Source organism: Perissodus microlepis, chromosome 14 (genome assembly GCF_051167445.1).
Source record: "Perissodus microlepis isolate ML-2025 ecotype Zambia chromosome 14, ASM5116744v1, whole genome shotgun sequence".
Lineage (NCBI taxonomy): Eukaryota > Metazoa > Chordata > Actinopteri > Cichliformes > Cichlidae > Perissodus > Perissodus microlepis.
This window is the reverse complement of record NC_140474.1, coordinates 32,225,536-32,243,197: the sequence shown is the minus strand read 5'-3', so window position 1 is coordinate 32,243,197 and position 17,662 is coordinate 32,225,536. Positions and strand designations below refer to the sequence as shown.

Sequence of the window (17,662 nt, the reverse complement as noted above, 5' to 3'; positions counted from 1 at the left end):
GGATCAAACCGGCAACCTTCCGGTTACAGATGCGCTTCCCAACCCCCTGAGCTACGGTCGCCCCGTGATGTGATCAAAAATGTCTTTTTTTTTCTTCTTTTTAAGCAAATCTAACTCCTCAGGCCTCGGTAACTTTTAAAACTCAACAGAAATGAGTTCAGTGGATAACCAAACAGGTGAAATTAAAATCAAGTGTTACTTTTCAATTTTGAACCAAAATGAAACCTTTTTAAGCACATTTTCAAAGACTGGTCTTTAGAGACTGGCCAGCTGGATTAAGACAAAAAATGTATGTTTTGAGGGGGGTTTAGGCTTTGGTTTTGGGTTGAAAAGAGGGGAACATAAGGCAAACGTCCCTTCATGCTTGGTTACAGTGGTGTTTGATCATGAGACAGAGACCATGTCAGCAGAGAGTATTTGGCATTTCAGACATTAAGGGGGTTCTACTGAAGTGCAGTAGACAAATGACCCTAGAGGAAACTCAAAAGTAAAAGTCCTGACCAAACATCCGTATGTGATGTTTTAGGAGTAAGAGCGTCCTGTGCTTCTGATTCTCAGTCATTATTATTGTGTCCGTGTGACTCTATTAGCACTGTTAATGATTTAGACTTGAGGCACTAAAAGGGCCACATTAGTTTCATATGTCAGTGACAATTATTGAAGTGTGTACACATTTTCAATCACTGAAAAGCACAGAACAGTGTCACATCATTTTTCATCTATCGCTTAAGGGGCCATGTGCATAGCCGTGGTGTACAGCTGATGAATTACACTGTGAACAGTTTTGTTGATAAGTAAGGAAACCCACTGGCAGCATTGTGCTTTTAAATTATTCACTTTCCCCATCAAGTTCATCCACTGGCTCTCGAAGGGCTTTTTAGCACAATATCCAGTGTTAAATATTTTTGGTTTTTAACTTTCTAAAAAACTTTCAAAAAACTTTTTTAAATACAGCTCTGTTATGAAATGATTTCTCTTGGCTATGAAGTGCCACAAATGCTGTCCCGAAATGCAACATTTTGGTTCCTTAACACATCCATGCTGTGCAGTAACACAGCAGAAGTCAGACTTGCCTTGAGGAACTTAACAAAAAGTGTGAAATTAGTAACAGAGGAGGCATGCTGGGAGTGTTTTTTCTTTTTCTTTTTTTCATTTGATGGCAAAAAATTTGAACCCCAAGGCGTGTATTTCTCACCATGACACCATGACAATATTTGTGTGGAGCTGCATGGTGGCAAAAGACCACAGAGACTGTAACGCACAGGAGGAGCTTTAGTTTGAGGTGAATTACCAAAATAATTTCTTCAAGTGTAGTAATGGAACAGATTAATCAAAGTGAAATGTGGCCTGTTTCGCACATTTACAGAAGAAGTGTTGCTCATTGTATGCGCCGTTTGTCTTTGAGGCATCAGTTACGCAGCAGCGCATCATGCCTGCTCTCTGACTGTTTCCAAAAATCCTATCGATCGTTCAAATGGGATGCTGCATTAAGGACCACAAAACAGGAAAAACTTCCAATAGTCATCACTGCTACATACTTATTCGAATTGTAAGGAAATTTAAATCTCTTTATTGATTTGTCACAGCATGATTTTTATTTAAAAAAAAAATTCCAAAGATTTTTAGGCATCTTTCAACAAACACCAAGGACATACAACAGCAGATAGTTAGATTATAATTTCTTTGATATCTAATCAAGTGGCACGTAACTGAACAGCTACATACCATAGAAACAGACATTGATTCATTTGTGTGAAAATATAATCCAATTAATGCGAGAATATGCTAAAAAATACTGTGGCAAACCAAAACCACTAGCCATACTTGTCACATTGTTTGACACAAGAAACGTAAACAGATTCCCCTAACACTCCCTAACATAGTTATTTACTTGTTTATTTACTTGTTCATTCATAACATGGTTGAAGGGTGTTTCATGATTTATGAGATCGATGTTTATCAATTAGCAGATTGTGAACACAAACCACAGTGACTTTTACTTGCCACAATAATTAGTTAATACAATAAACTAGGTTTTTTGGAGAAATGGAATGTAAATGTGCCTGTCTCTAAAGCACTATGGGTCAACTTGAGCTGTTAAAGCGTTTTATAGGCTAAAAAATCAAATAGACGTGACAGTCAACACAAAAAGGTTCAGAAGTTTTTCATACTCTATGTTTGAGGTATGTTTTTCATTCCCCCCAAAAATATATAAATTTAACACAGTTCAGTAGGCTGCATACTGAATTTAGAGGATGGAACTCATCATGTCAGTATCAATCCAATACCAATACAAGCGTTGGTTTTGATTGTAGCGATATTTGGATGAATCTGCCCACCTCTGTTATTCAGTGGTCATTTATTGGTTTTGCAGTGAAGCACACGCAACATATCATTTGTGGTCTTTGTAAAGAAAAACCCGACCCACATCTGAAGCCACACAAGGCCCCTTGGTTTCAGCAATAACACTTCAGTTTCTGAAAATACATAAAAATCTGTGGCTTATGTGAAACTGTTTGACCATCTGGCAAGCCAGATCTATTGCACAATATATAAAACTAAGTTGGGTATTATTATACCCTCGGGGAAGAATTAGTGCAGGAATGTTTTTAGTGGTCCCATATTATGTAAAAAATGTATGTCCTGCCTATACTTTTAAGTGTTTAATTTCTCGTGAATACCAGTCAAGCTTCCAATGGTCCTCATCCGCCACTGCCTGATGTAACTTAATAAAGTCCAATGATTTGTTGAGTGCACCCATGAGGAGCAAACTGCATGGTCAGTGGAGAGACAGATGGTGCATTATTAGTGCAGTGAAGTTTTGGATGTGTTAAGTGAGCCTAGAAGCATGTTGGTCATTATTGTCTTGCAGTAAACCAATTAGTTATGAACCCCTATTGCACACACACAAGTGTGAGCATTTAACTAGGCCCGGAGGCTTGTTTTCCCTGTCATCAGGAGTTATTAACATTCAACAGTATATACATGCACATGGCAGAGGGCTTTGCTGATCGCAGCGCTGCTCTCAGTCTGCCGAGGCTCTGCGGGGCCGAGCAGGAATGTGGACAAACAAATTTAGCCAATTGTTGTTCCCTCTCCTATTACTTTTGAGTTACACCCCCATGGCAGAAGAGAGATCAGCTTATTACTTCTCCCCTTGCAACAGCTCCTCTCTCTCACACTTCTTCCACTTGTCGTTTCTGGCTACAGTTTTATCTTCGCACCTCCATTTCACACTCTTTGTCCAGCTCTGTGACTTCTCCAAAAGCCCTCCTCCCATTGTCGTATCTCTGTTATCTGTCCGCACCTCCCCTCACCACCCGCTCCCCTCCGCCTTCTATCTAGGCGGTGAAATATTGATGCAGGGTAAATGACATCAGTAGTCTGTTTCAGAGAAATGATGCCGCCTAGTCTCTCTGTCTCCTCTCGCTGTTTTTCTCATCATTCCCACCCCAACTCTTGTGCCTTCGTAATGCTACCATGCTTTATTTATGATGCCAGTGGGATAATTTTTTGACACGTCACTTTTCTGTCTTTACTTCTCTCTGCTTTCTTACCCAAGCTTCTCAACCAACATGTGTGCTGCTTTCTTTCTTGACATTTACCTACATGGCAGTGCGTATAAATGTACATCAATCAGGACAGGAAAGACAAGTCGTTTCAAAATGCTTGTGTCTTCACTCCCTGTTGCCCTAACACTGTTCTGTGTGTGCATGTGTGTAATGAGTCCTCTATCCTAAACTGAATTCTGACTAGCTATTTGACTGTTCACACTCCACTGCTTCAGTCTGGGAGAATGAGTGGAAACGAGGCAGCCGGGGACAGCCAAAAATGAGGAAACTAGTCAGAACCTACTTTTCTGTTCTAATACGTGCACATAACACCAGCTGCTACCTTTGAAAACAATTAGAGAAAATGATGATGGTGACAGAAGACAAAACCAAACAGCAAACTGTCTGCACTTGCGATATATAAATGGATGCAAAGAAACCTGCGACTGATTGGAGGAATCAGTTGATGTCAGCAGTTTTATCAAGCTCGCGGGCGGGGGGGAAAAATCAGGATTTCACTAGTTGTCCAACATTATTATGACAAATAACTCGAAAATTTCACAATTATCAGTGATGCTGGGAGATAATGATCTAAGATGCTGTGACATCTTGAGCCTCCCAGTGCCCAGACCAATTACATGCATCACAGTGTTACTGGCATCCAGCTGCACAAAACTTGGGGATGTTTCATTGTAAAAGATGATGCAGTTATTTTCTTCTTGTTGTTCAGAACTCTAAATTGTTGCCGGTTTGAGCCCCGGCTCGGACAGGCTCGGTCGTTGTGTCCTTGGGCAAGACACTTCACCTACCGCCTACTGGTGATGGCCAGAGGGGCCGATGGCGCAATATGGCAGCCTCACTTCTGTCAGTCTGCCCCAGGGCAGCTGTGGCTACAACTGTAGCTTGCCTTCACCAGTGTATGAATGTGAGAGTGAATGAATAGTGGAATTGTAAAGCGCTTTGAGGGGTCCCGAAAAGTGCTATATAAATGCAATCCATTATTAACAAAAACACAGACATACCCTTCCAGAAATACCAGTAACACTGGCTATATGTTCTCTTTTTTCTTGACACTAGGATAGCATCATTGTATATAGGGCTGGGCCATAGCATACCGTTCATGGTAATACCGGTATAGTGTTGGGCAACAATAAGAAAATGAAATATCGCGATAGAATATGGGTAAAACGCACATGTAGTGCCTTTGTTTTCATACGCACATGGCGGAAAAAGTATGGCGACGGAGAATGAGAAGGGCGAAAGCGGATTGTTGAATGAAACGGATGAACCAGAATTGGTTTGTAAAAATGCTGCAACTTCAGTGGTGTGGAACTGGTTTAGCTTTCGTCCGTCAGATACACAACGAAGCACTATTTTTGGTTGAGCATGCTAGCGGGCCATCGTTATTACCGTGTTTTTTGGAAAATACAGCACACTTAAAATCAATCCTTTGATTTTTCTGAAAGTCGACAGTGCCCCTTATAATCCGGTGTGCCTTATGTATGAATTCTGGTTGTGTTTACTGACCTCGAAACGATTTTATGTGGTACACTACGCTCAAAAATCTGTCAAATGCTTTAGTACGACTTTGCTAAGCTACAAACCCGCACTGCATATTGGATTGTCGGAGCATTACAGCTAATGTAGGCAGGAGCCTCGCGGAGTGATACGTACTGTGCTTCAACATAATATTACTGTATTGTGTGTGTATAACCTCTTTTTAAGTTTTGTGGATATTACACATGGTTATGCTGAGGATATGTCGGCCAGTTTCCACTGGAAATGCCTTTTGGTTAAACTGTCAGCAAGGAATTTGCATTTACACTGTTAAATTTTTATATAACTTTAATGCACTTAAAAAACAGCTGCTTGTTTTAGTGAAAATACATTGATGTTTTGTTTTTTTTTGCACTAATAAAGTTGTGGAGTTGTAAAGTATTTTGTCTAGTGACAATCATATCGTCAGTTATATCATTATCGCAAATTTTCAAATGTATATCATGATAAATATTTTTGGTCATATCGCCCTGCTCTAATTGGATAGTTCTCATGTATTTTATAATGTATAAATGCTACTTCTTGCAATATATCTCCCTATTTATGTATTTCTAAACAAGTGAAAGTCATCCCAGTTTTTTAATTTAATTCTGTAATTTGTTAATAGCTTTTAAATGTACAGTAGTCCTAGCTTTGCATTTATTCATAGAAAACAATAACTTCCAAAAGAAAAATGAACTGGACTGAAATAGAATATTAATTAAACAGTAAATACAAGAGCAAGTAGACAGCAAGTCCGTAACAATAACTATAGAAAAGCATACAAAAATTAGCAAATCCTGAAATTAAAACTACTTTCACCTACTCCTTAACTCACAGCAGGCAGCTCCACATGTTTGAGCCATAAACAACTACACTTATTACTAAAACAATTAAAAAAATGTAAAAGCAATGTAGATTTAGTTCACATAAAGACACTAGTTTTAAACAGTCTCGTACCAACTAGTTGTTACAGGAAGCTAGTAAGGACTTGAAAACAAATCTTTTGATTTATGAATCGCTGGTCCAATCTGATCTGACTGAAATGACATGAAAGAAGAGGATTATTGGCTACTAATAGAGTGGCAACCAGTGTGTAACAGGAATTATATGTATACAGACATCAGAGAAAACCTTGTATTAGAAGCTGAACTCGGGCCTGGTCCCAAAGAGAGTCCAAGAAGACAGAATGATTAACTTCATTAAACACAAGGTTAAGTCTAAAGGACTAAGACCAGTGATGAGTTTGGCTGATAGTGCTGAACAAATCTGTCTTGAAATTTTTGTTCTGGGTGGTATGAACATTCTCACTTTTGTAATGATCTCTGTCTGCCTGAAATGGTCGTCTGTCTAAAACAGACACAGATTACAGTGCGGGACACATTCTTTTGTAAAAATTTGAAACGGGGCAGAAATTATTAAAGTCATCAGGGTCAAGTGTTAGTCCTTTCAGAATGGGTTCAATGGCAGCAAGTTCTTTGTATTACAAAGACACTGACTCCATTAAAATTGTCCTTCAGGTATCTGATAGGAAGAATATTCCGGGGACAGGATGAAGTTTTCATTTCCTGAATAATTTCAGACAACACTGCAGAGAGGGTGAACTTATCTAGAGAAAATGAGTGTGACATGCTGGCTGTAATTTGTTTTGAGGGTGAACTGATTTGATGTTTGATATCAGAGGTTCAGTGTGGAGAACTTTGTGCTGGTTTTAGTCACAATATTAAAAAGATTTACTCGTCCCCTTTTTCACAACTTTAACCAGCAGTCGTAACAATGTGTCACTCCACAGTTTTGTTATTGTTCCACTGTAGTTGAATGAAACCATCAATGATGTTACTTTGAAACTATGTTAAAGTCTTTCAAATCTAATCGAATACATGGATAAGGCAGTAATGGAATTTGAAAGCAATAAACTAAGTGGGCATCGGCAGCAAGGAAATCAACAGTGTGGACATGAGTGATAAGCAACTATATTTGCAATGTTTCCCTATCGTGCCATTCAGTGCTGTGTAGTTGGAGAAAGCGCATACAACACTATACTGAGTATAAACACAGCCCATTAAACTTTATGGCACCTTTTATAACCACTGCAGTTGTAACAGCCATTCAGAGGACAGAGAGCAGCAGGGCCCTATTTAAAACCCCAGTCCAAAGACCAGAGACCCACTACAGTGCTTTCAGGTAACATTTTAATCTTACCTGAAAGCAACAAGCTGAAATTTGATTTGGAGCCCACAAAAGTATAAACAACAAAAATGAACATTGCAGTGACTTGACCACATCTCATGAGATCTGAGCCTCAGACTGTATAAAAAAGATGGCCGTAGTCACCATTTTTAGCACCTCGAGTTTTGTATTTTTGGCTGTTTTGTTTTTCTTGAAGTCAAACAATAAAATATCTAGATAAAACTAGGGAATTGATCGACATTGCTAATGCAAGCACTGGATGATTGTTTTCAACAGTAAGGGCTGTAATTTACTTTAATATCAAACCTTATGCAGTGAAAACTTACAAAAAGTATACGCAACGCACCAGCACTACCTTGAGCCTCAATATGAAATTTTAAATGAGTGAGTAGACATCACCTGTACAAAGCTTCTGCTTGGTTACAGGTTTTCTGATATAATGTTAAATGGAATCCAAGTGGTACAGGATTTTTATGAACAATACCAATATTTCTGTCATTATCAGCTGATATTTTTCCTTTCAGACCTACAAAACATAAATAGATGTCCCCAATATTTGTTATGTGTAGTTATTTGGTCCTTTGTGTTCTGCATGATTCTGCTCTGATGAGCTGGTGGTTAAGTCCAAGAAAACTCAACAGCCAGGCAGCACATGGTCGTGGTGTTCCAGACACACAGAAAGTGAATCAGTTCTTTAAGGTTAAATGCTCAGAGGTGAATAGTTTTACTCTAAAGCCATGAAAGACAGAAACATGATTTTAGCAGTGTCAGTATCAGCATGTTATTGCTGTTGTGACTCATAAATATTTGTGACATTGGGGGCAAAGTATTGTTTTGTAACTTTTGGATAATAATTTAGTAAATGTACTTAAATTTCTTCACTGCCCTGTGGATGGTTCCACTGACTCAAAGTAAAGATGACTGCTGTAGGAGGAGCAAGTGAAAGGGCAACAGACCCTTTGACTTTTTGTTTGATCAAACCTGCAGCACAACAGGCGATAATGGTTTCATCAGCCCATTGTCAGCACTCTGGAGCTCAGTGCCTCTCAATATGTCTCTGTGCACTCACATGCTCATTCAATTCTCATTTGAATATGCCCACGCAGTTTCTCTGAATTGACTGTCAGTGTCACAGAGACTCGAAAACTTTACCCTCCCACTTCATTCACACACACACGCACACACACACACACACACACACACACACACACACCTGCAAAATTGCAGAGATTTTGTCTTAGTAGAGCAGCTAATCTATCTAAAAGCCCCTATTTCCTATGCAGAGACCCACCCCCCTCTGCAAATGCAGAAACCTCCCCAACTTCCTGTGTTTTACATTTCACCCCTGGAACAACGGTGTGTCTTGGTGACATTCAGAGCGCCCTTGTGTTGTGTGACAAGCAGAATGATCAGTGAGACAGAGGAGCTGAAGTGCTGTAGTTGCGTCTACGTGTTTGTTTTGTCTCATAAACTCCAGGCACGTCTGGCCTCTGCTTGCATAATGCTACAGTAGGGCACCTCTTTCTACCCCACGGCAACAGTTGCTAGGGTTACCGACAGGTCGGCCACTATGGTGATGAGGATAAATGAGCTCAGGGCTTCCATCAGCCCTCGGGTCACATTCCCCCTGCCTTTCTTTATGTCTCTCTTTCTCTCTCACACACACATGTTGCGCTGCGTCCACTCCTGTGAATGTAAATACCTGCACTCAAGCACACAACTAAACACACACATGCTTACACACCCCGTGGTAGTGCACCCTTCCACTCAGCTGTAAGTTTCCTCTCAGCCAGACCTCTGTAGTGTTTTTGGTTTATCTCTGCAAAGCACAGGGTTGCTAGTTTGACTTCCGCTCGTCAAACCGTGCCTGCTGCGTCCGCCTGTCAGTTAAGAGCTGTGAGTTCTGAGCATGCCGCCAATCCATCATTATAATGATCATCTGCTCTGACATCTCATACATCACATCCCCCGCACTCATTAAATATACTGTAGTCGCTCCTTTAGTCATTCATCCCATTTCTGTCCATCTGTCTCGAGACAGCAGCGCAGTACAACACTTATGATGTGATGCATGGGTGATTATGTGTCATTTAGCCTTCTGTGCACAGATGTAGTGAAGGGGGCGCACTTAAAAAGTACAAGTGAATGTTTATGGAGGTAATAACCCACCGAGGTCCATTGTTTGTCTCCCATTCGTTTACTTTTGTTTGCCTGTGTATTTGTGGCATACAGACTGTACAAAGTACACTGGTTAGCTTTATTACCTGTACTGACTGTTGTTCTGTTGCTTCTCATCTACAGGATGATGGAGATGTGGAAGATGACATGACCATTAGAGAGGTAAGATGCACAACCAGTCCGAGCAATGAGAGCGTAAGAGATCAGCGTGTTGTTTTGGCGAATTAAAAAATGGAGGCACTACAAATTTTTTCACTTCATTAGGGGTACTACACAGCCAGTGAAAACACAGGAGGAGGTTTGTCAAGATGGGAAAATAGTCCCTGGTTATGTCATAGTGATATCATCAGGTTATCTCATCTTGCCTGCATAGGCTCCCTGAATTTTAAAGGTAGCCTGTTATTCTTTTCCTCATTTCCTGCCTGATATATACCATTCTAATAATGGGTATTCACATTTACCATGGCCAAAGTTTTTATAAAAGAGGTCAGTATATGTACAAGTAGTCCCTGTGGGCCCAAAGCTCAGCCTTCATACTGCTCTAAATGCTGTTTCAAACTCTTGGGTCTTTATGATGTCATTGAGAGGGGCTATTCCTATTATCTCCTCAGATATATTCTTAGATGCAAAGTGTAGCCAATCAGGAGAAAGTTGGCTTAAAGGGAGAGAAGCTTTGAAAGTGATTCATGCAGAGCAATAGCATCAGAGAATAAAATAATAAGGTTAGAAATGAATATATTAGGTCCTCTTTAAAGATGCTGGTGGTCACAGGATGGTTTAAAAGCTCTTTCAGAATAAACCTAAAAGTCATCTGTAAAAAAAAAAAAAAGTAAGTATTATCAAAATTAGCATTAAATAGTCTTTAATAATGATGATAGAGTTCATTCTAAGTGAAGTAAAGGAAAGGCATTTTTTTCCAACTCCGTCCAAATCCCATTCCAATACCAAAGCACCCAGTTCATTTAGCTCTTAAGTACTGTCGAATGAGTCACCAAAATGTATCAAAGTCAGAACTAGTGCAGTCTCTGTTACTTTTATTTGCAGTAAGTTATATTTGGAGGCCTGCATATGTTCTGCGACCTCACCACCCTTCCATGTGGATACATAAAAAGCTGAAGAGCAGCAAGACCAATAACACACCAGAGCAAGATTTAACATTTATCAATGTTTAAATGAACAGATTTAACATTTATCAATTCAGAAATGACATGCAAAAGAGAAGCTGGGCTGAAGGTGGGTTTCAAAGCAGCTTGCACTTGCACAACAACTATGGGCAGGTTAACTTTTAGGAGCGTGGCTCTTACAAGCTAGCCAATCAGACAAGTTGAAGAATGTAACGTAAGCCATCAAACAATTTCAACCCACCTTGAGATTAGCTAGTTAATCTCACCATGCTATGTTGTTTTCAGTTTGAAAGCGGTTCAGTTTTCTGCCACACTTGGACATTGTACTGTTGAGCATAATCTTTTGGGTTTTTTTAAACTATTTTCAGGGGAGGAATAACCTTTAGTGATGCGAGGGCATGTGAGATTTTAGACTCAGTAAACTACAGTATGTTTTTAATGAAGATGCTGTGGTATAACTTCGGCTTTGACTACACAGACAGCACTGAATCTGTTGAGCTGTCAAGTGCATTTGGTTTTGTTGGTCTTAGAAATCTATGTTTTTCTGACTGCAACTTCAGCCTCCACTTTGGTGACATCACAGCCTGACAGTCTTGGCTTTCTAGCTTTTCTCAATATCCCCAGATGGGCCTATTACCCTGGAGTCTTATATTTTTGGATATGACATCATTCATAATTCATCCATCAACAGCACCTCTCATTTCCTCTCTGTCAGCCACACATTCCTCACACTTTGCCTCTCCAGCCCCTCCCCAACTTATCGTTCACCTCTCCTACATCTGCCATGTCACTGCTTCTTCTGTACGTCTCCCTTCCTTTTTCGCCTCTCACCTTTCCCTTCATCTGGTGTTGTAGGTCTCGTTATGATTTATAAAGTCATTCATTGTGGTGCCTGGTCCATCGATTGTCTGTTAGAGGGATGTGATTTGTCAGGAAGGATTATTTTACACTTTGCCTTCTGATTAGTGACTGACAATGCATATAAAGACATTACACTGTACACTTTAGCCTGTCACTCACATATAGATAGTCAAAAGAAAAGTGTTGCACTGTAAGTTGAACTTGACATAATAAAGTTCACTAAAGTTCATTAACTGATCAGTAGTGTACAGGCTGATGAAAATCATATATTGCTGCAAACTTTCACTGATCCTCTATGTGACTTGCAGATCGCAGAGTGGGAAGAGAGGCAGCTTGATGAGCAGGTCAACTTCAACAACTGCAAGATCGACCCCGCCCCGTTCCAGCTGGTGGAGCGCACGTCACTGCATAAGGTCTGATTTGTAGATATAACTGTGTTCAGCCTCTGTGTGGAACTAATATCCCTGCTACTAGGAAACTGTTTTTCCCGTTTTTTTTAAGTTGTGTGTAAATGGAAGTTAGTTTGTATTTAAGCCTTCCAAAAATAAAGCATTCAAGACTGATTAACATAAGACGAGAATTGTAAAACTTCACAGGCGGATCTTTTGTCTAGCATTAATGCAGCCTTCTTTATAGACATGACCCTCAGACAAAGAAATGGATGCTTCTTTTTAACTGTGTGCTAACAGGAAGCTTTTGTCCCTAAAGCACGGCACATCCATAGTTCCCAAAAGAAATTAAGAAATTAGCTTTGCCTGTATGTTGTATTGTGTTTGTGTCTTGCATATGAAACACTGAATTAGATTACAATTCACATTTTTGTTGGTCAGACCGCAGGACAGTCCATTTTTGACTGAACAAACTGAAACAAGCTGCCTTTATACAATCCAGTGTTCAGTTATGATCTGGAAAATTAGCTTCACAAGTTGTCACATATGGCATATAGATAATGCCTCTATTGCATATTAAAAAAATTCAGAATCTGTAATGCAAAAATAATTTTCAGTTGAGGAAGTTTCATGATCATGATATATAATATGTGAAAAATTGCATCAAATTCAAAACAACCGATTAAAAATGACAGCTACATTTTCACACCTGACACATTATCATCATAATATTTTTATGAAACACAGACTTTATTTCAGTGCTTTTGTAAAAGTAAATGTAATATAGACAATTTACAAAACATTTTTTATAAAATGACCATAACTTCAGAAAACCATAAACCTGACCTGATGTCTGTTATGTACGGAGCCCCTCTGATGACGTGGTCCAAAAAATAAATAAATTGTGGCCACAAAATACTACTTCGTGCCCTCAAAATAGTATAACGTGCGCACGAAATACTTATTTGTGGCCACGAAATACTATTTCGAGGGCACGAAATAGGTATAACGTGCGCACGAAATGCTAATTTGTGGGCACGAATTGGGTATAACGTGGCAACGAATTACGCGTTTGTGGCAACGAAATAGATGACGTGCGCACATCATATTGATACAATTCCTGGACAGTTGCGTAGAACCATAGGCATAAGAGTAGGCTAAACCTATACACCATGTACAGAGACAGTATGATTGAGTTTTATTTTACGGTTGGGAATGAGCTACAAATGCATTTAGAAAAGCCTGGCAATGCAAGGAACCATTATTACGGAGAGACATTTAAACAGGATATTGAGAGCCCAGTTGCTTTATAGACGCAAGTATGACCTGGACGCCGGGATAGATTTTATTGTGAACCAACTGCAAGGGCCTGGGAAGGATCACGGTTATCGGTCAAGTGTTTCGTGCCCACAAATTAGCATTTCGTGCACACGTTATACCTATTTCATGCCCTCGAAATAGTATTTCGTGGCCACAAATAAGTATTTCGTGGGCACGTTATACCCATTTTGTGCCCACAAAGTAGTATTTTGTGGCCACAATTTATTTATTTTTTTGACCATGTCATCAGAGAGGCTAGTTTCATTCTCCTGATACACACGAAAGCACTTTATTACAATTTTGGTTCTACCTCCTCACGCCAAAGTTCTTCCCCACCGAGTGACTCAGCGTAAAGAACTTGAATTGATTTCGTTTACATACTGCAACACACACACACACACACACACACAAAAGCCCGTTCAGCTATCTTAGTGAGGACCTTCATTGACATAATGGTTTCCCTAGACCCTTACCCTAACCATTAAAAATGAATGCCTAACCCTTACCCTAAGCCTAACCATAACTTAATTGTAACCCTGACACTAAAACCACATTTGAGCCTCAAAAAGGCCTTCAAATTTGTGTGTGCGTCCTCACAAGTGCCTGTTGGTTCTCACGAGTATAGTAGAATGCAGATTTCGGTCCTCACAAATATAGCTAGACAGGAACAAACACACCCACAAAAAACCTACTCTAGCATCAGCACACCCAGCAAACCCACATTTCAGTGTGGAAATTCTCTCTTCTTACAAAGCATCCACACACAAACCAGCTGTGGCCGTGCCTAAAGTCCTCTATACATAATGTTGCCTCTCTCGTTCTGTCTCTCCCACTCTTTCTCATACACACACACACACACACACACACACACACACACACACACACACACACACACACACACACACACACACACACACACACACACACTTTGGGTTCTGTGTGAGTAGTCTTTAAACATTTAAGAGAGGGATCCTGCACCAATCTATCTCTCTCCTCCCTCCACTGCTCACTGCCAAAAGCCAATACCACGCACAATCTCCTTCAGCATATTAAACACTGCCACTGCTGATGCTGTACACAGACGTGAAAGTGTGTGTATGTGTGTATGTGAAGTTATTTACTCTCCGGCTTCCATTTATCCCAAGCTGTTTACTGTTGCTGTTGTTTGTCTGCAGGCCATTTTGTAATGGACTGTTCCTTGGAATATTTACATGACAATATAGACCTCAAGTCTCCAACTGCCTGGGATTTGGTCCGCTGTCAGTTCATTTGAGGTATCAGTTTACAGGTCTCAAAGCATGAGAATATTCAGAATTTCAACATTTTTTTGAAAGAAGGGAACTTATGAAGCCTGCTCTCTGTTCATAGTTTGATTAAGAAATTGCTGAAAAAAGCACCAACTCTACTTACTGGAGGCTTGATCTGTTTGCTGTTTTGACAGCACTAATGTCCAAAGTTCATTCTATAAGTCAGCATAGCCAGATAACTTTCTGTGTTGAAGTTAGTAACGTATCATTTATTGTCTCTCGAATTTACTTTAAAAAAAAAAATGTCCCAGACTGAAGAATTTGCTGTCCTTACTATCATCACACATCTTGCGGACATTTTTAACGATTAGAAGTTGTTTTTGGGACAAAATGCTGTTGAATAGATTTCCAATAATTAAAAAAAATCATGTTTTATTTTGGCCACAAACTACAAAAAATATTTTAAAATGACTTTCTGAAAAGGGACAATAAGTGGATTAGATGAACACTGGTTGGCATTGGTGGGTCAAATATTGACCGTATTACCTGAGTACTCTTGCAGCTTCGCCATGTTGGGACCACATTTGTCATGATTCCTGTTCAGCTGTGCAGCAGGTTACACTTCAGATTAAAGAGGATGAACACCAGATGTGACTCTTTTGGCGTGCTGGATGCTTCTAATCAAATTACTTTGCCTGTTGATCAGTTGATTGCAAAATGCTATTTGCAGCACTTTTAATCAGTGAGCGACAATTTAAATAGAAGTGAATGGGTTGACGTAGGATTGAGCTGATCTTGAGGAAGCGCTTTCACATATTACATTACGTCGGGCGCAGCCTGAAAACATTAAACAATCTTCTCCTTGGCACAGCTTCTGTTTACCTGGTACACTGGGATCCATTTCAAACATCCCAAGTGCCCTTCTGGCTTAGGAGAAAGTTCCATTAAATGCTAAAAGGGCCTAGTACAAAAAGTTCAGCTGGCATTAATCCTGCACACTTCCTCATCTACTCACTGAAGTTTTTTTGACCTCACACTTTTAGCTGCACACAGCCACACTCCTCCACTGTAACTCTAGTACTGCAGATAAGATGCAATGAAATTTTAATGATCCCCTTGGGGAAAGCAAGTCATTGCTTGAGCAAATACAGTACTAACAGGGCAGAGTGTGTAAAAAGAGCGAAATAGCATCATGGAAACATATAAAACCAACATTCCATGGAATATTAAAGTTGAAAAGCAAAGTAGAAATGTAAGAATAATGATACTAATAGAGAATAATGAAAACCTTTTATATTTTACTATTAAATACATTTTTTATCCTATCATAAATTCAGTTTTATTTATATAGTGCTATAACACAACAATGGTTACCTCTAGGTGCTAACAAGGTGCTAACAATAAATGATACAGAGAGAAAATGTCCAACCAGTTTGTACCCATTATCTATAATTTATGGAAGCTTGTTTCCACAACTGACAAAAACAACATTTTCTGACATCCATAAGTCAACGTTTTGGGATGTTATCTTAAGATTTTTCATCTGAGCATCTCAAAATTTTGACTTAAACTCAAATGTGCAAGAAATCAACCTTCAGTAATTAAGAGATCTGTGTTCTAGCCTACAAACTTCAGCATGGGAGCCGTGTCTGATAAAATCCTCTCCTTATAGATCTGCATTGGTCTCCCCTGGCTCTTAAGGGGGAAAATTGCTAAGAATATTTTGAGCTCTCCACAAAGGTTATAATCGCAAAGGTTGTATGCAAACCTCTGTGAAGTTTGTAAAACACGTTTGCATCTACTGCTCAGTTGCGTACAGCTGGAACCACTGCAAATCAAGAGGAATGTGAAACTGGGACACGTGTACCTTATGTGTGCCAGTACCAAACCATTGCCTTGAACCTTTCCTGATAGCTCTGTAGTCAAGTTAATAAAGAATTTTCCATCTACAGTCTAATCTGTTCCCTCCTGTTGTTTTCATCAGATACTACTTAGTTCTTATGATACAAGCAGGTTTTTACCACTTCCATTTTTAAGCATCTCATGCCCCCCTCCTATATTTCCCAAAGTGATAATATCCCACTTAGCTGAACATTTGAGTAGTTGAATGAATCCGGTGTGAATGCAGGTATTATTGTTTGATAATTGTCAACAGTGGTGCATTCCCCAAACTGAGCGTCATATTCTATTTTGAGTAAGATGCCAGCAGAGCTGGTTTCTACTAACAATGCTCCACGTGTGGGGTTTTTTTTCTGCAGACTCACACCATCTTCTCCCTGCTTGGCCTCGACCATGCCTACGTCACCAGCATTGGACGCCTTATCGGGGTGGTTTCCCTTAAAGAAGTAAGCGTCTCTTTAAGTTTCCCTTTGGGCCGTATGTTCATCCTGTGCAGCTTTAATTGCTTTATTAGCTTGATAATAATAATAATAATACATTTTATTTATAGAAACCTTTAAAGACCTTCAGGGTCACCTTACATTAATATAGCAAAATAAAACATATACACAAATAAAGTAAACAAATAAAATGAAACTATAAAACTAATCAGGTAACAAAAGACCAAGTTATAGTGACAAGCATGAGTTCTGAACAGATGGGTTTTCAGACCTGATTTAAAAGTAGAAAGAGAATTCGTAGTGTGGAGATCTGGTGGAAGTAGATTCCAAAGTCTTGGCGCAAGACAACTAAAAGCTCTGAGATCCGTGGCAGTCAGGTGAGTACATGGAACAGACAGAGGTGAGTATGTATGGAGAAGATCAGATAAAGATGGAGGAGTGATTTAACTGGTGTTAAATGTTAAGTGGTTCTGGTTCTGGATATAATACAAACAGCTAAATTCTGAACCAAGTGCAATTTATGGAGATATTTATGAGGTAGGCCATAGAGAAGAGAATTAAGAGCATTGACAGGTATGGCTGTACTGTTTAAAGTAAGTGAAGGACAAAGGCGATTAATAGTGTGAAGATGAAAATGAGTAGACCGAGTGATATTATTTATATGCGCTGTGGAACAGAGAGTACTGTCAAGGATGACACCCGGGCTCTTAACCTGAGGGGAAGGTGTGACAACAGAGTTATCAATAGATGAAAAACCCTTGTGTTTAATTTCATGGTTTCATCCCTCCTGAACTTAAAATACATTAGAATCCATTTTTTCTGTTCATTTCTTTGACACCCAGCGTCATGTGAAAAGTCATGACTGTCGTCATTTCCACAGACGGTTTGTTCACCGCTTTTAATAACTGTAAAGTCACTGTCAATATC

General features: G+C 39.5%; 1 protein-coding gene across 8 annotated transcripts in view; it reads left to right on the top strand.

The window, feature by feature from the left end:
* The window catches only part of LOC146374245 (chloride channel protein 2-like), a 216,858-nt gene that overhangs the window by 192,135 nt on the left and 7,061 nt on the right, over positions 1-17,662 (top strand). For all 8 annotated transcript variants that reach the window (XM_084950684.1, XM_084950681.1, XM_084950685.1 and 5 more), the window contains 3 exons: positions 9,579-9,617; positions 11,749-11,853; positions 16,655-16,741. In XM_084950684.1, the coding sequence (XP_084806810.1) occupies positions 9,579-9,617; positions 11,749-11,853; positions 16,655-16,741 (231 nt within the window). The remainder of the gene's footprint in view (positions 1-9,578; positions 9,618-11,748; positions 11,854-16,654; positions 16,742-17,662) is intronic.